Source organism: Leptopilina boulardi, unplaced genomic scaffold, assembly GCF_019393585.1.
Source record: "Leptopilina boulardi isolate dan_hultmark-lab unplaced genomic scaffold, ZJU_Lbou_2.1 LbouV2_302, whole genome shotgun sequence".
Classification (NCBI taxonomy): Eukaryota; Metazoa; Arthropoda; class Insecta; order Hymenoptera; family Figitidae; genus Leptopilina; species Leptopilina boulardi.
Window position 1 is genome coordinate 1,415,571 of NW_026137866.1, and position 19,097 is coordinate 1,434,667.

General features: G+C 29.5%; 2 protein-coding genes and 1 long non-coding RNA gene across 5 annotated transcripts in view; 2 read left to right on the plus strand and 1 right to left on the minus strand.

Moving 5' to 3' along the window:
* The window catches only part of LOC127282752 (ankyrin repeat domain-containing protein 50), a 56,443-nt gene extending 40,988 nt beyond the window's left edge, over positions 1–15,455 (plus strand). For 2 of the 3 annotated variants that reach the window (XM_051307224.1, XM_051307225.1), the window contains 14 exons: positions 7,976–9,448; positions 9,531–9,965; positions 10,407–10,580; positions 10,664–10,834; positions 10,939–11,250; positions 11,746–12,067; positions 12,293–12,539; positions 12,628–12,811; positions 12,945–13,161; positions 13,227–13,418; positions 13,501–13,748; positions 13,822–14,360; positions 14,484–14,661; positions 14,743–15,455. In XM_051307224.1, the coding sequence (XP_051163181.1) occupies positions 8,258–9,448; positions 9,531–9,965; positions 10,407–10,580; positions 10,664–10,834; positions 10,939–11,250; positions 11,746–12,067; positions 12,293–12,539; positions 12,628–12,811; positions 12,945–13,161; positions 13,227–13,418; positions 13,501–13,748; positions 13,822–14,360; positions 14,484–14,655 (4,404 nt within the window). In that variant the 5' untranslated portion in view covers positions 7,976–8,257 and the 3' untranslated portion in view covers positions 14,656–14,661; positions 14,743–15,455. The remainder of the gene's footprint in view (positions 1–7,975; positions 9,449–9,530; positions 9,966–10,406; positions 10,581–10,663; positions 10,835–10,938; positions 11,251–11,745; positions 12,068–12,292; positions 12,540–12,627; positions 12,812–12,944; positions 13,162–13,226; positions 13,419–13,500; positions 13,749–13,821; positions 14,361–14,483; positions 14,662–14,742) is intronic. The other variant, XM_051307226.1, reaches the window with a different exon arrangement.
* The window catches only part of LOC127282765 (uncharacterized), a 49,022-nt gene extending 32,212 nt beyond the window's left edge, over positions 1–16,810 (minus strand). Inside the window, exons 1-3 of the long non-coding RNA XR_007843243.1 lie at positions 16,754–16,810; positions 15,753–15,853; positions 3,345–3,449 (exon numbers count right to left, since the gene is read on the minus strand). This is a non-coding gene — a long non-coding RNA (uncharacterized LOC127282765). The remainder of the gene's footprint in view (positions 1–3,344; positions 3,450–15,752; positions 15,854–16,753) is intronic.
* Positions 16,811–17,078: 268 nt separating this feature from the next.
* Positions 17,079–18,958, plus strand: LOC127282762 (uncharacterized). The gene is made up of 5 exons (XM_051307245.1): positions 17,079–17,401; positions 17,604–17,780; positions 17,880–17,978; positions 18,095–18,399; positions 18,540–18,958. Exons 4-5 carry the CDS (start codon positions 18,170–18,172, stop codon positions 18,799–18,801), a joined length of 492 nt encoding a protein of 163 aa, XP_051163202.1. The 5' UTR covers positions 17,079–17,401; positions 17,604–17,780; positions 17,880–17,978; positions 18,095–18,169; the 3' UTR covers positions 18,802–18,958.
* The last annotated feature ends 139 nt before the right edge of the window (positions 18,959–19,097 follow it).

Genomic DNA, 19,097 nt, shown 5'->3' on the forward strand with positions numbered 1-19,097 from the left:
ACAATTTTTTATTATTTTAATTAAAAATAAATATATTATAAAAAAATTATTTTTATCACTGAACTTTAAAAATTAATTTTAATCTCTAGAACTGAGAATATAACCACTTATGCTTTTATGATTTGAACGGATTATACAACCTCTTTGAATTTTGGTAATATTCGAGATAAATGCAAATTTGACAGGATTCGGTGGGGTAAACCCAATGTAGGCAAACGGTATTATATTCTATATTGGTCATTCTGATCAATTATTCACATTCAGAATCATATCATTGTTCACTGCACTTTATGTGCTTTGTCCCTGTTATCAGGTCAGGTGTAAGTAACATTGTAACCAATTGACAGTAGCAATCAATAATCTTATATGCGTCTCTGCTATTGACAAATCTCATCAAACTAATTTTGAGGTTTATTTGCAATACAGAATTTTTGTTTTTCCTCAAGAGATAGATGTAATAAGATAGAAAAATTTAAAAATTTCGCCGAGTCAAATAAACAGAGATTTTTTCGTCTAGAATCGAGATACCTACTTCTTTTCTTTTTTTTGAAGGAAAGCCTCGTTACTTTTGAAGGGAGATTTTTATAACATTTTTCTCCCTCTTTGAAGAGTGGAGAGATATAAGAGGGAAGTTTTATATTAAAGCAATAAAGTGAAAGCCTCGGGAAGTTGCCCTATAATATATTTCGCTCCTGGTAAGACCAAGATAGCCTGCAGGTAACAGGTGTCAAACGTATTCTCTGCTTTCTGTTACGTTATATAGTGAAAACTTTTCACCAGTGGCATATCTCTCAGAATTCTGATTCTTCTCCCCTGTGATGTAAAACATTGTCGAACCTATCGCTAACGTTCTTTATTTCCAGTACGCGAAAAGAGTCATTTCTTTTATTGGTTTTTATTTCGTTTTTGATGATTCCACCTTTTTTTTTTAATTTAAGTTGCACTATTTTTTTCATCCATATTTATGCAAATATAAATAATTATTTTAATTTTTTTTTTAAATATTTAGAAAATGTTTTAATTTAATGCATCTCGTGCCTCACTTTTATTGACAAGAATTACCCAAGTGTTTCATTGACTCAGTCAAGTGAATATGACTCATCACTAGTCATTAATTAAGATATTCCATAAAATACTTTTTTAACCTTAGGAACCCCATAATTGCCCTGAATTCCTATACGAAAGAAATTTTTTCAAAATATCAAGTCTAGAATTGATTTTTTTTTTTATATAGAATCAAGTCAAGCAGAAAGATTTTTTTTCATTTTCTCACATTATTGGTTTTGTAATTAAGAAAAAAAAAATCCTTGAAAAATCCTAAAATATATTCAGGGGCAAAGCAAAATAAAACCTTTCAATTTCCGTTTTTTTTTTGTAAAATGTCCTTGTCCACGTCATTTTGTAATTTACTTCAAATAAAACTAGCTATTACGTTTCTCTTCAGCTCTAATAGTTTTTCTCTTAAGGAGAAATTAAATTCAAGACAAATAAATCAACAACTCACGATGATGATAGTGAAAACGATTATGAATTCATTGATGCAAAAAAAGAGACTAGAACGTAATTAAAAAACGAAGAAGTCAAAAGAAATTATTTTCATTAATTAATTTTACAATATATAATAAAATAATTCTATTTAAATAATTTTTCTTTTAACTATATAGGAAGAATAAAAAATTCACCCAGAAAATTTTCCCTACAGCAATTTTCTATATCACACACTCTCTCAAAGCTGAGCCAATAATTATCCTCTCTTTTTTTTCAATTAAATTGATCGACAAGCTTTTAAGGCTGCGCACTGCGGAACAAAAAAAAATTCTATTTCTGTATTCCTGGATTTCCGATTTCGTAACTCTATTTTATCCTTATAACGCCTCGGTACTGTAATCATACTTATATGTTGTTAGTACATCACATCGGTGTGGATTACAACTCCTTTCACGATGAGAAGACACGTGCGCGACCTTTCGACTTTATCGGCGTCTCTATATAACCCCATATATGAAACGCTCTGATTCTCCACTCTGTTGCAATATAAATATAATTCGAAAATTCTGCGTCTCTATCGATAGATTGAAAGGTTCTGGCCAAAAAAAAAAAAAACAACGGCTAACCAAATGAACTTTTCCATTATAATCCTCAACATACTCAAAATGCCACTCGCGACACTCTAAACTTTTAACAACACTGGCAAATGGCCACTTTAAGACTTTTATTTATGCATTCTTCTCTATAAAACACATTCAATGAATTTATTTTTAGAAATACAATATTGAACTACCAATATAAAAATTGGATATAAAATTAACAGATCAAAATTGTTGCAGATTCCATATATACACAATTGCGAAATTCAAATATTTTTAAAGCCAAATAAAATTTTTATTAATTTTACTTGTGTATTATCACTAAATTGAAACTTAATTTAAATCAACAAGCTTTTTATATTAAGAATTTATTTTTTTTTTATTAGGCCTCTGTTCCTAAAATTTATTGCTCTTTATATAATATTACGATGCCCCAGAAAGAGCCAAATAGGTTACGATGTTACAAACCCGAGAGACCAAAAAGACATATTATGCCAAAAAGTATTTTCTCCGCAATTTAAAGGAAAATTTAATCAAATTTTTTTATAAAAAAATTTTACTCTACATAAAAGGTTCAAATTAAAATTTATTGTGTGGTCACTATTGAAAAATCAATAAGGAATAATTTTTGTAACAAAATTTTATATCTAACGATCATATAAAATGTATAAAATTTTGAGTTAATCAGTATAAAGATCGTAACAAAATTTTGTCGATTTAATCACGTATAATTATTACCATAATTGAATTTACTATATATATATATAGTTATATAGAGAGATCTCGCTACTAATGAGTATACCGTGAGGCAGCAAGTTTAATGCATTTATCCAACACGAGGTTTTGATCGCGCCACCATCTTTTTTTTATTGCAATAAAAAGATTTCTAGCTATCCCTATTATTATAATAATATTAGCACCGAAGGATATCATTAAAAAAAAAAATCTATAATTTTATTTACTCCCAGGCATTTTCCGTTATAGTCAATTTTATCTTCTTCAAAAAATTTTTTCACGATTATATTGAAGGAATATTTTATTGATAATAAAAGGCCGTATTATAAGTGCTATTTGCCACAATCCTAGTTTTATTATTATTGACATCATGATGCCAAGTAATAAAAATTTGCCAATATGTTTATGGACTTGTTTAATATTTTATTTTTTTATTCAAAATCCCTTTTGGATAATTGCATTAAACTTTTAATTTTTCATAAAATTGTATACCAAAACAGAAAGTGTTTGAAAAAAACTTACATAATTTTCCAATTCGTTGGTTCGATATTCTTCTAGACGCAAACTTAACTTCCGTAGCTTCTATTTCGATGAAATTTTTGGTCCATCTTTTCTCGCATATTACACCTGGAAATAAAAATTAAGTAAAATTAATTCATGTAAAAAATTTTATATAATTTTAAATTCTATACATTTTAAACTAAGGTAGTTAAAATAAATTCTCGATTTCAAAACTTTTAGGATTTTAATATATATACACGTCACACGTGTAAAGGGTAGAAATTTATCATTACTGTTATTACCTATTAACACAATGTTACAATTACTGACTGAAACGCCAGAAGCAGAGGCAGAGGCAACAAATAAAAATTTACAAGCATGTGGAATGCCACCCCTCAAGTTATATGGAAGGTCATACAGGGGTTAATAGCGATACGAGCAATTTACTCCTGACTTAAGACGCAACTTTACTTATATACAAAACCATAATCCATGTCAGAGAAAACATTATATTAACTTAGATTCAATGTATTTTTACTTTATTTCTCTATCATAACTTTCAAAAAGATTCGATCTCTGAAAAATAATCTTCAATCTCTAAAAAAAAATATAAACTTGTTCATGGTCTTGTAACATTTATAAAAATATAATTCTTTTTGAAAACAACTTTCAAATATAGTAAACTAATTCAAGAACCTCTAAAAACAAGAAATACGGTTACAAAACAAAAAAAAAATAGAAAATATTTTTTTTCAAAATGCAGTTTCAACCTTTGAATAAATTTATTCTTTTTGGTTTCTATTTACTTTAATAATTCTATTTCTATATTTTTTTCTTGCTTCTATTATTCTTTTTTGTTTCTATTTAAATTTAAATCGCCCTTCAATATATATACACACTGACAAAGGCCAAAGAAATTGAAGTTTGTAATTGGAAAATGACGACGACAACGACGACAAACCATTCTGCCTTTGACACTTTGTTCGCACGGTACAAGCTATATATAAAGAGGTTCTTTTGTAAAATCTTAATTGTTTCAATCGGTTAGACATCATAATTTTCTGCTCAATATCAATTTTACTCGCGGAAAAACGATTTCTTATTTAATTAAACAAAGAATTTTATAAGTGGAAGTTATATCAAGTGGATACATTTATAATTTTTCAAATATCGCTTTTATCAATTGGTTTTGTTTTCTACCTTTAAACATCCCTGGAAGAAGTTTTAAATTTTTTTCAATCAATCTAAATTTTAGTGTAATTTACCAAAATATTTCCGAATAAATATTAAAAATATTTTAAATTATTTTTTTAAAAAAACGTCAAAGTGTCAATTGACAGATATAGAAAATGTTGTCTGTTTGGAAATTCTAATGGTTGTGTATATTAGAAACAGAAAATATGTGCGATGTGTAAAAGCTAGAACATTCTCATGTTAGTTTATGTAAATATTTGACGTCTGTTTTTCAGTTCAACTACTACTATAATATAGAATTTGATATCTTGACATGTTGCATTTTAATATATATATATAGAGAGAGAGAGAGACTGAAGCTGTCGCACATCAAGAACAGTGAATGCGTCTGCATTACAGTGATTAATGAACTATTGCCAGGAGCATCTGACTTTCCAAGAACGTTTCTCCCCTTCAAGAAAGTTTACTGCTTCTTGCCTAAAACCCCTTTCTTCAACAAAAGACAAAAAGATTTTCACATTAAAGCAAGAATTTATTTCCTAAGAGTCAACGGATGTACCACCACATTTTTTTTTCTTTTTATCGAAATAAGAATAAAAAAACAAAATAAAAAATACCTATTGAATAAATATTTTGTTTTTTTTTTAATAAAATGGAAACTCAATTTTCCTAACATATTTTACTAGTATCGCTTTTTCAACAAATTAATCACTGCATAACTAAATGAATCTCAATTATACACTGGACCTTTTTTTCAACGTCGAATTCAACGGTGAAAAACTAACGAACTGAAAAATGATTCAATCTCCGAAACTTGATTTTTCTTTGATTCAGTTTTTTATTTCAAATTAATAAAATTGAAATATATTATTAATTATAACTTGTTTATTGAAAAATATTCGAAAAAGCTATTTTCTATAATATCTTATCAGTATTCAAAAGAGAAAAAATGAATTCTTTTTCATAGATGAATTTCTATCCAAATGGAATGAGGGGTTTTATGATGCGAAGAAGAAATAAGAAAAAGAAGAAGATATATAATGATGATGGAGAGGATGAATAACTTGCAAGACCTGATTCACTCGAGAAATTTGAGACTCTCTATTGTTATAATGCTTTCATTTTAGGACAACTGTGTGTTCATATTCTGATCATTTCGCCTAGTTCCTTTATATATATATATAGTTAGGTACATATCGCGAAGAAACTTTTGCTTGCCTCACCAATCGCTGATGAATCTCCTTTACTGTCACGAACTTCACAGTTTGACCTCCTTGGTCTATCTTATTCGTCTATTCTACTGTCAATCGATCCGATCTTCCCTTTCCCATAAATGCGAGCGCGACGAAGATTTCATCTCTTATATAGTTTATTAAAACACAGTTTTAAATAAAATAGAAAAAAAAAAAATAATTCAACTCGTAAAATATTGGAGTAGTTGTCATATAATTACTAACAAATTGCTTTAATTGGTCGCCGACAACGACCTTAATTCGCGAGAGGAAAAAACCAAGTAGAAATGCGCCTGTTTTTACGATAATTACTATTCGTCTCTGTATTTTCTGTTCATACACTTTCACATTTCACTCACAGGTGAATGCATATATAATTTTAACAATTTTCCAATTTTCTCCCACAGGAATATTATTATTATTTTATATTTTAATTTAAAGCAAAAATTATATATCTATTGTTATATAGAAAAGTCCGAATCGCGCGCACTTATTGATTATTCAGTCCTTTTAAATTTTATCTCTCCCCAATAAATATATATATATATATTTATATATTATAAGTTCAACAACCCAATAACAAAATTGAAGATAGAGTTAATATTATCTATATAGTAAGTGACGTAATTCAGTGCACGAGTGATAATTATTATACTAGTAAATCATGCTTGAAACTGATAACTGTCTAGATACTAGCTAAACGCTAATTACCATTGCAATTAATGATTATTATTATCGATCTAACTGTATAATAAAACGATTGCAAATTTTGTATTGTTATTTATTTTTATATCTCTTATCAAAAAAAAAAATTTTTTTTCATTCATAATTTGTGTGAATCATATAAATAAAAATTTTAAACAGAATCCTCACTGATGATCAAAATTGTAACCGAATTTTAAATATATAAACACAGAAAATTAAAAGGCATTAAAATAAGCTGTAACGCTTCTTATTTTAATCCAATTTTGCTTATTTTAATCCATTTTGGTATTAAAATAAGCAAAATTGGATTAAAATAAGAAGCGTTACAGCTTATTTTAATGCCTTTTAATTTTCTGTGAAAATATGTCGCGCTCCAATGATGCAAAAATTTATTTTAATTACAGTAATAAAATAATAAAAATAATAATAATAAAAGCTTTATAGAGTCCTTTAAACTCTGTTCCTGACGAAATTTTAACGGAGAAATGAAAAAAATGAACTTTGTGCATTGCATTCTATTCTTCATCTGCGACGGGGGCGCGCTTAACGAATCCGTTAAAAAAAAAAAAAAAAAAAAAATTTCTTGAAACGCGGGTTTAGAATTCCTTTTATCTCAGACGCTTTTATAATGAGAGATTTTTAAACATATAAAAGGGATCATCGTGAAATCTTACGGGACTAGGGGATTACGAGTAGATAATGTCTCAGTGTGTTATCTCCACAGCATCTCCCTTATTAGTGGAACTGGTTTATCATTATATTCTCGCGTTCGCGTAATGACTCCTCGTAATTTCTCCCGCAGTCGTAGACAATTATTATTACTTCCATTTGATTCGCACGTGCGAAATGCAGTTGAATTATTCCCATAACCCAATATATTGTATTAAATTACAAAATTTTGTATTCTTATTTCATTGTTATAGAAAATGTATGAGAATTTAAAAATTAATTTCTAGAAAAATTATTATAACTAAAATGATAATTTTTATATCAGAAATTATAATTTTAACGATTTTGAGAAAATTGAATCTGATTTAGAATAATCATAACCTAGATCACTAATTTTACTTCCCTGGAGTGATAAAGTTAGTGATTAATATTCGCGGAAATAATAACACTTTACATGGCAGCACCGTTTGATTATATTTATATATATAAATAACCAGAGAATCTTTTATAGAAAAATGTTGATCTCATGAAAAGACAAATTATTGCTACACTTATTTCTAAATATATTTCTTAATTACTATCCTGATAAAACGGTTCTTTTTGCAATTTCTTTTATAAATTATTATATTTATTTTTGAATTCCAGAAATAATTATAATTTTCTCAATTTTTATAGAGTATAAATATAAAATTTATTTTGTAATTCCCTAAATAGAAAATAAAACTTGCAGACGAGTTCCTTATCCTTGTGGACTGTTTAGGAAAAATGTACTATTTTTCTGCAATACAATTATCTCCCTAAGGAAATGTGGCCATATATACTAAAGCAGCATTGATTTTTTTCTATTTTCAGGATGTATCCAGGGAACGAATCTCACAGGTTGGCCGCAACGAGGAGATGAAAGGCCTGAATGGAGGCCGAGGAAGTTGCAGAGCCCCCCGGGGCTCCGATCGACATATCTTTGCTAACGGTTCGTAAAATCGTTTCAAACGATTTTTAGTCAGCTTTTTTTAATCAAGAAAACCTAACTTTATCGCCTAAAAAAATTTCATAACCAACGAATCACAATATAAGGAAGATCGGATCGGAAGATTTTGAGGATTTGAGACTAATAATTTAAAAAAAAAAAAAAAAATGGCAGCGCCTGTGATAGAGAAGAAACGATTTTTCTGTAGGGAGTGGGCCTTTACAAAACTCTCACATTGTTTAGAGCAAAGGCCCGCATCAAAAACATGTGGAGCTTTAATTGTCGGTGGTCCAGGAAGTGGAAAAACGGCACTCTGTGCTGAATTAGCATGGCCTTCACAGGGAGCAAGTGGACGTCATCAAAGGTCATTAAATAGACGATTATTGGCAAGGCATTTTTGTCAAGCAAGAAGTGCAGTATCCCTTTCACCGGCACAATTTGTCAGATCAATGGTGGCACAACTTTTACAAGCAAGTACCGAAGGTATTCATTTATCTTCACCAAATTCACCAACACATAGTACAACAACAACAACATCATCAACACCCCTATCGTGGAGGGAGTCTGTTGTTGAGGCATACGCCGAGAAATTAAGAACAGATCCTGAAATTCAAGCAGCATTACAACCAGATGTTGTTGATAGAGATCCTGATGATGCGCTAAAAAAAGCACTTCTCTTTCCTCTACTTGAAGTTGAACCACCAAAAAATTGTCTCTTTCTTCTTGTTGATTCAATAGATGAAGGTCAAGTTTTAAGTCCACTACAATCGGGAACAAGAGATTCAAGAAGAGAAAATGATGGTGTTAGTAAAACAATTGCTGAACTTTTGGCGAATCATCATCATTTATTTCCACAGTGGCTTCTATTGGTTTGCACTGCACGAAGGCAAAGTAAAACAATTTCACGAATGTTCACTGGATTTAGAAAAATATCACTTGACGATTTAAGAAAATCCCAAGTTGTACGCGATGTACAACAATATATTTTGGCAAGACTCGATCAGGAAGATACGCTAAGACAACATATATCAAGAGACACTGCTGAAATGCTTAATCAATTACATATTAAGAGTAATGGTTGTTTTTTGTATTTGGAAAAAGTCCTTGATGGTGTGTCGGAGAATTTTATTGTATTACGGGAAGTAAGAGAAATTCCTGGTACCTTAAATGGACTCTATTTGTGGTTATGTCAAAGACTGTTTAGTAGGAAGCAATTTGCCAAAGTGCAACCTTTGCTTAATGTTATATTGGCCGCCAAGTTGCCAATCACTCAGGAAACACTTTTCGAATGTGTTAAAACCGCTAACATCAGTATTACACAGGAGGATTTTAATCGAAGATTACATCTACTGAGAAGGGTGAGTTAATAATAAAAATAAAATACTAAAATTTGAAGAAAGGCACTATAAATAATTCAATAATTTTTTTTGTTTTCCACAGGTCATATCAGTTTCAAGAGCTGGAGCACTGATGCTGTTCCATCATAGTTTTGCCGAGTGGCTTCTTGACGTGAAACATTGCACGCAAAAGTATCTCTGTTCAGCAACAGAAGGTCATGCCATGCTCACTGTTTATTACACTTTACGAGCACGTCAGTTAAGTGCTGATGAAATTTGTGTTCTGGGACAACATCTTCAGCGTGCAATGTCCACAGTTGGAAATTCAAATTGTTCCCTTGATATTCACACTCTTCAAGTTCTTTGGATGATTGGAAGCGGTGCAACAATTCAAGAATGCTATCTCGACAGTTCGGATTGTATACTTTGGCCCAGACAAGATACAAAACTACTTAGACTTTTAATAGATTCAGGAGCTAAACCCTCTGAGAAAGCAGTTGAAGATGAAGCCAGTAAAGAAGTCGTTGATTCTAGTCAGGTGATTATTAACAAAAATCTAGTAAAAACTGTTTTATTATTTCGTCATTCATTATAAATTAAAGCAAATATTTCTTATTTGCATAGAATTTACAAACTTGTATGTCTTTATTAATCGAGAAAATTGTCTGACACATTATTCTTCCCCGCAACAATAATGATAAGATAATTTATTAAAAGTTAGTTTAGTCGAACAATGTACAGTGTTGATTGTAAATTGTGGAAGTTTATCTATCAAATTCGCATGAAACAAAGAAATTAATCGAAAATATATTCAAAAGCTCAGTAGACATAGTGTCTCCTTTGAGAGATGATTTAAAATTTCCTATTATATATTATTTTAAAGAAAAAAAAATTCTTTTTCTCTAATCGCTTGGAGTTTCGTTTTGACGAGTACAAAAAAAAAGATAAATCGTTTTTCTTTTCTTTTTTGGAAAAAAAGGCATCACAGGATGTGAGCCCCATGAACGAATCTCCTGGCGAACCCTTGACGGAACTACTCGGAGAAAGTGGAGACATCAATCAAGCAGATTCGTGTGGACGAACTGTTTTACATACGCTCGCCGCTGATGGAAATGCATCACTGATGGAATTGGCCTTAGCTGCTTGTCCTCAGGTAAAGAATCAAGTTTTTCTCAATTTCGATTATGGCTTCCAAAAAAAAATTCGATTTAAATGCTAAAAATTTGATTAAAATAGGCCAAGTTGGAAGCTACCGATCGACATGGACAAACACCTTTAAATCTAGCCGCAAGACATGGCTATTCGGATGTTGTGAGAGTTCTTTTAGCAGCTGGAGCTTCTGCCGATCATGCTGATTGCGATGGATGGACAGCATTGAGAGCCGCTGCTTGGGGTGGACACACGCAGGTATTTTTTTTCTTCAAAAATTGTAAAAAAAAAAATTTACAAATCTAACGAAAAAAAAATTGAGAAGAATGAAATTTTAATATCGTCACATTATATTATAATAGGTGGTTGAGCAGCTTTTGGAACATGGGGCAAAAGTTGACTGTGCGGATTGGGATCAACGTACGGCTTTAAGAGCAGCAGCTTGGGGAGGACATGAAGATATCGTGAAAGCACTCTTACAGCATGGAGCTGACGTTAACAGAACTGACGACGAAGGAAGAACAGCTTTGATCGCAGCAGCTTACATGGGTCATAGTGAGATCGTAGAACATCTTCTTGACTTTGGAGCAAAAATCGATCATGCCGACAGCGATGGAAGAACAGCACTCAGTGTCGCGGCTTTATGCGTTCCCTCTAATCATGGATACGCTAAAGTAAGCTGATTTATCATATACATTGAGAAAAAAAAATTTTATTTCATTTCAAATTATTATTATCATCAAATAAATATTTAGAATTAAATAATTTTTATTTGAATTAAATTTTGTATTTCAAACAAATATTATTTAATTGACTCAATAATTGATACAAATATATTTATTTGATACCGATTATTTGAATCAAATAAATTATAAATCTCAAATTCATACGCTTATTAAAAAAAAACCTCTAATTATCGATTTATAAATATCTAAAAACCAATTATCTTTTAAATTTTTTATAAAAGAAAAATTTTAGAAAATAATAAATTTTTTCAAGATCTTTTTCTTGGTAAATTATTAAAGTACTTCTGAGAGCAATATATTTTGTCTCTAAACCTGACAAATGAACAAAGCGATCATTAAAGAAGAGTGTTCCGCGTTTAAAATTCTCTGAACGATATCAAGAGTATGGAGTGGAATTTTAATTTTTTTTTTTTTTGATTCTAGGTGGTTACGATTCTTTTGGAAAGAGGGGCGGCCGTCGACCATCAGGACAAGGATGGAATGACTCCGTTATTGGTCGCAGCATTCGAGGGTCACAGAGACGTTTGCGAATTGCTGTTAGAGTATGAGGCAGATGTGGATCATTGCGACGCTACAGGACGAACACCATTGTGGGCTGCTGCGAGTATGGGACATGGATCCGTTGTTGCGCTTCTATTGTTCTGGGGCTGCTACGTCGACAGCATAGATAACGAGGGCAGAACTGTTCTCAGCGTTGCTGCCGCACAAGGTGGCACCGATGTCGTCAAACAGCTTCTTGACAGAGGTACATATATATATATAGTATACTCATACATTTTCCTTCCTTTATTATTTTCCAACATATACCCACGTTACACTTGCAAATAGTTTTCATGAAAACTAGGTCGAAAGGAATATTCATTCCATTATCAAGATTCACACAATTGTTCTATACGATTTTTTTTTCAATTTTCAAATTGAAGACTAGTTTATTTGGAAGATAATAAAATTATTGATTTCAATTTTTTAGGTTTAGATGAACAGCATAGAGATAATTCTGGTTGGACACCGCTGCATTATGCTGCATTTGAAGGTCACGTAGACGTTTGCGACGCTTTGCTGGAGGCGGGAGCTAAGGTAGATGAAGCGGACAACGATGGAAAGGGTGCACTCATGCTTGCTGCGCAAGAAGGACACACGGCTTTAGTGGAAAGACTATTGGAACAGCACGGAGCACCCATCGATCAGCACGCGCACGACGGAAAGACCGCGTTAAGGTAAAATCAGTAAACTCTCTCTTTTTCTCGAAATAAAATATTTTCTGTTGTAAAAAAAAATTAAAACGTTTAATTTTTTTTTTCCTAGACTGGCAGCTTTAGAGGGGCATTATGATACAGTTAAGGTTCTTTTATCACATAATGCTGATATTAATGCTAAAGATGCCGATGGAAGAAGTACACTTTATATCCTCGCGTTGGAAAATAGATTGGCAATGGCTAGATTTTTACTTGAACATGCACGAGCCGATGTGGAAAGTAGGGATTCAGAGGTAGTTCAATTTTCTTTATTTTTTTTTAAATATACAAAAAAAAGAAAATGGAAATTTTGAAATTGACTATTTGAGAAAATTAGAATTTCAAATGTCTAAAGAATGGGCTATTTAAAGAGATTGACTATTACAGGGAAGAACTCCACTTCATGTAAGCGCTTGGCAAGGCCATGTGGAAATGGTCGCTCTTTTATTGACCGAAGGCTCCGCGGGTGTTAACGCTTGTGACAATGAAAATAGGACACCACTTCATTCAGCAGCTTGGCAAGGACATGCAGCAATTGTCAGATTACTCTTGGAAAGTAATGCAACACCAGATCATACTTGCAATCAAGGCGCAACTGCTTTAGGTATATTAAGATTGATAAATTAAAAATTTTTTTTTACAATTATAATAATGGAATTTTGAATATAGGTATAGCAGCACAAGAGGGACATGAACATTGCGTGAGAGCTTTATTAAATCATGGAGCTGATCCAAATCATTCCGATCATTGCGGTAGAAATGCTATTAAAGTTGCTGCCAAAAGTGGACACGATACGGTTGTAAGATTACTTGAAGAACATTCAGCGAATCAACGAATTTTAAGGCCTGGTATTAATGGAGGTATTTAAATTTTATTGAAAAATAATTATTAAATTTTATTTTGGAAAAATATTTCAAAATTTTTGTATTTATTTAATTCTAGGTGGAAGTAGTAGTGCAACGTCCGTTACATCGAATTCAACAGCCGAGACAAAACCCTCTTCAGCCATTTTAAATCCCCTCTCGACACAATACAGTCCCGCAGAATCTCCGGATTCAACAAAAAGAAGAAGCTGCGTTTCCTTGGGCAATAATTCTAGCAATAGTAAATCCAGCAGTAACTTAACTGGAAGCACAAAAAGCGACCAGGGAAAATTCGGACCAAATCCCATGGTTAATCAAGTAATAAAGGTGAGATTGTTATTTAAGAATTTAAGAAATAAAATTTTTAAATGTAAAATTAATTTTTTTAAAAAAATTTCAGACACCACTTTCATTTACGCAACAATTGCAACAATGTTCAAGAGGAGTAAAAAGTCGTCCTTTAAGTAAATTGCTCTCGCCATTAAAGAGCGAGCCACAAAGTCCCATCTATGCATCACCTCCACATTCGCCTGTAAGCGATAGCCTTATTCCGTATTCACCGACAAATACAAGTCCACCTAGTGCACAGACTGCCGCGAGTGTTATACAAAGTCAACTTGGTGTTTCTCTTTTAACTGGGAATCAAAGTATTCAGTATAAAATTCAAGGCGGTGGATATAATCACACTTCAGCGATTTATGAGCCCATAAACATCAAAACCGAAATAATTGAAAGAAATGATGCGACAAAAGCTTTTGAACTAACTAATGAAATGCTGGGTCTTGGAATTGGAAAAGAAAAGAAAAATGGACACGATGACAAAAGGAATTCGGCGGACACTCATTTCACACGTGACACACATATGAGAATTATTTTAGGTAATAGTGGAGCTGGCGTTGGTCGGAATGTCAAACATACACCGGAACATATTTCTGGAAGGTAATTTTCAAACTAAAATTATCTAAAATTTTATTTCAAACTTGGGAATAAAAATAAAAATAAATTTATTAAAAATCTGATTCTATTAAAAGTGGATTTGAAAAAAATATATATTTATTACAGTGCTAGTAACGCGAAACCAAAGCGAAACGGTTTAGTTTCAAATCCAGCCATGAGATTAGTAGCAGGAGTTAGAAATGGAATTGAAAATGCAACAAATCGAAACAAACCGATAACAACACGTGTCAATGGATTTCAATGGAAAGCTGAAGCAAGAAAAGAAACCCCTCTATAGGATCAGGTAATTATTTTTCAATTATAAAAGTCAATCAAGAATTTTTTTTTTCCATTGAGAAATTTTAATTCATTTTACTAATTTCAGCAGATAGTCAACTGCGGAAGAATTTCAAATCGACGTCGCGGTTGGCGTGAATTTCTCGACAAAAAGCGAAAGTCAATAAATAAATTTTTCTCATTTTATTTGAGCGAAATCAAATTATCCGGAATAAAGAAGCGGAGAAAATAATAATTATAAAAAAAAAAAAGAAAAGAATCTGCGATACAAGCATGAAACATTTATGTTAACAAATAATACCAAATATTATGACGCATAGAAGTGTATATGTAGAATTTTAGAATAAGTAACCTACACGATTCGACTTTGTATAAATGTAACGTTAATTTACTGATCTCACTAATAATATACGTCATGTATGTTGATGAACAATTATTATTATTGAAGTCTATAAGAAATCGGTAGAGTTCTAAATACATATATAATAATGACAAACTACTTGGATAAGAATCGAGATTTTTTTAAAAGACTGGATGCAATTTAGAATGCACGCGAAATGGTATTTAGACAAAAAAAAAAAAATGAAAATTTTAGAAACAGACGAAAAATGTATAGAATGTAAAAATTTATCAAGATAAAATTGTTTGAATTTTAGAATTTCGAAGACGATAAAAATACGTAAAATTATGGCCTCGAAAGCAGAATGCCTGTGTACATACACCACTTTATGTATTGCACACAATCATATTTATTATTATAATGTATTAGAGATGACAAATAAATGTAAATTCAAGTAAAAATTTTCGAAATCTTATTTTCCCTAATTTCATTTTAAATTATTTTTTTTTTTTTTGAATTATTTCACGTAGTCTTAGACTATAATCGTAGATTAAAAAATATTTAACCTTTAATAGCGCCATATTTTCGCATTTTTTATTAATTAATTAATTTTTTTTTAATTATTATTTATAATAATTTTTTAATAACTTATTTATAAAAAATTTGACTCATTTAATATATAAAAATTAAATTTTGTACGATTTGATCAGCAGCAATGAAGTTATTTCCAAAAATTCAATAAAAAAAAATTTACTCACTCTTTAGAAGAACTTGATGAACCAATGATAGCTTCAGATTTCAACATTTTTTTCTCTTCAATAACTAAATATCTTCTCACTGATTCATATTAATTAATTATCTGCAAGCAAAATTGAATTTCATTATATTTTAATTAAATTAATAGAAAATTCTAAAAATAATTAATAAATAAAATATAATAAAAAAGTGAGGGAGAAAGTAGAAATTAATTCTACAATGTGTTAACTTTACTACATTGTTCAAAAAAAAAAAACTGTAATTTTACTGTTTCCAAAATAATTTACAATTTAATTATTATTTTCTTTTAATCAACTTTATTAGTTAAAATATTTTTATAATTAATTTAATTTATAAAGAACGACAAAAACTTTTAATCGATCATCCTTAATGTTCACTATTATTCATGAATAAAACCATTAATATAATTAATACAATATAAATATTCATCAATTAAATATAATACCTAATTAATATAATTGTTGATCATATTTACCTAATCCTTAAATAAGTTCGAACGATTTCATTTTAAAATATTTCATGCACTTCAAGGATTTTTATAAAAAAAAATTCTAATTTAAGGTTAACAATTTAAAACGAAATCCGAGTTTAATTTTGCACTATCACTGTAAATTTTTGTAAAATCTTATACTTGGGGGATTATAAACAATAATTTTGATACGATTTGAAGTTTTTTTCACGTTTTAGACCGATTTTATAATGAATTAATAATTACTAACAACCGCCCGATGAGAAAAATTTTTAACAATTAAAATATAACGAACAATTTTGAAATAACTATAGTTCCTAGAGTTTCCATATGAAAAATAGTCAATTCCGGCGCTAGTGTCGATTTTTTTAAAAAAAAGTGGCGCAACATTTTTTAGAACACTAAATTATTTCAAATAAAAAAAATTGTAATGAATATTTTATTATAAAAAGTAATATAATCTGAAAATAATATTATATTGGTTATTTAATTATTAATAATTACGATAATTACCTATAATTTTGGTCCTGCAAAAGATTTGACAACGACGTGATGATCGTTGGTTGCTATCTGAAACAAGTGAAATTTGGCAACACTGTCAATAAAGTATTTTGTAAAGTGAAATCAAATATTGCAATATAAAGTGAATCAGAACAAAAATTGATAGAAAACAATTATAATTAGAACAAGGAGTATATATTTATGATTAATAGTGGGAGAAAACTGAAAAAATTGCTTCGATTTTGTCTATCTCAACGAGACTGATTTTATAGGTTAAGTTAACAAAACTCTCAAAATATAACTTGAAATCAATATTATAAGTCGAAATTTTATCAAAAAATACTTATTGAAAGAATAACTAATGTTTATAATTACGATTTGCTTGTAATTTTAAAAAATTTACACGATGTAAGAAGATTTTAGTGTCGGCGAAACAAGTCTGATCCTTTCGACGCGTGCGCTGATGCTACAAGAGTAAAGTGCGCAGTCAGCTTACGGTGCTAACTTCAGTCGATTCACATGGCGCAACTTTTTGAAAATTAAAAGCTATATCGTTTCAATTAAAACAACAATTATATAATAAATTATATAAAAAATATGAGTTATAAGAGATTTATATGGAAAATTAATATTTTTGAAAATAACTTTAATAAATATAAGGTATGTATAAAAAATAAATTCTACTAAATTAAATATATTAAATGTGTATAAATTCGTTTTAAACGAAATAGAGAATTTCATTTCATATTTATTGTAAATAAAAATTTGATTTCAATTTTAGTTTAATTATAATATAATTATAATAATATAAAATCAATAAAAAAAAATTTCCTATCAATAATTTCTTTTTTATTTATTTTAGATATTGCGAAACACTTTTTTCATCGTCGTTATGCTTGGCTTCTTGAAATAAAATTGATAACCCTAGGAGGCGGGCTTCTCGAACATCTGCTCACTTGGGGTCTACAGAATTTTTATACGCAAACGCAGTAATACTATTTTTGTCTTTTATAGTTAGAGAGACAAAAATTCTTTTATGGTAAAATGTCTTTCTTTCTGTGAATTTTATTCCAGGGAAATTATTTCAAAAAAAATTCACTAAATTGTGTATAATAATTTTTTTTCACATAAATTCAAGTTGAATTAATTGTTGATGGAAGCTAAGCGAATCAATATCAGCTGTTTACTTCAAAGATAATTTTATAAAAGAATGAGTACAAGTAAATAGAAAATTCAGGTATGTTTTTAATTATTAATATAATAAAAAATTGTTTATATTGTAAATTCTTTTTTTATTCTCTAATTTTATTATATTTTTGTTAAATTTTATAATAATTAATTTAATTTTTGCAGAATTATTTGAAATGAAAAAAATTTCAACGACTGTCCATTATCCTGAATATAAATTTATTGATTGTGCCTATAATAATGTTAAATATGACTACGAAAATTATTGGTTGCATTGGAAAATGTACATCTGGTCTGACATTAGAGGAATTAGATCAAATTACAGATAATATTAATCAAACACTGCAACATCCAAAAGGAAGAGATGTGTTTAGAAAATATTTAAATTTGTCTCATCGCAATGATGATTTGGAATGTTTGGAATTATATGAAATTTGCACAAAAATTGCAGATAAAGAAGAAAAATATTTGTAATTATAATAAATTAATACCTAAATAAGTAAAATTATAAATATTTTACGGTTTTCCGTGAAGTAATTAAAATAGAGAATTAAATTAATTAATTAAAATAGGGATTTATTAATAATATGAAAATTTAATTTGTTTATAGCAAAACAACGAAGGAACCAACCCTTGATGATTTGAAAAATGATGTCAATGGTGCTATGGCGTTAGCAGAAGATTTGGACGTTCCGGAAATAGATTTGTCTATTATGTTAAGATTTAATGAAGCTGTAAATAGCGAATCTCGAGAAGCAATGTTAAACATTTTACAAGACACGAAATTACGTTTACTGGATCATTTAAGAAATGCTCACAAAGGATTTAGAACGTACGCCTTAAAGCCTTGTCCTAATTCTAAACAAAAGTAGTCAAATTTTCGAAAAAAACGTACTTAAATTTACCTTAAAAATTGAGATTTCAATTTTTCACTTAAAATCTCAAGAAATATTATTATTTATTGTCTAAAAATTTTTGTTTAGTTTCTATTATATTTTTATATAATAAAAATAATTTTGTGATAAATTACCGATTAGAAATTTAATTTTTGATTTAAGAAAAACTTTATTTAAATAAGGAAAAATATGGTTGTCAATTAACAACTATTGTACATTTTATATCGAATATTTAAAAATAAAAAAATTGGACTTACATTTAAAAATAAAAT

Bases quoted from the DNA above. Each gene is read 5' to 3' on its own strand.
- LOC127282762 (XM_051307245.1), top strand. From the start codon at position 18,170: ATGTTAAATATGACTACGAAAATTATTGGTTGCATTGGAAAATGTACA. The intron at 18,400-18,539 runs GTAATTATAATA...ATTTGTTTATAG, and splicing joins GATAAAGAAGAAAAATATTT to CAAAACAACGAAGGAACCAA.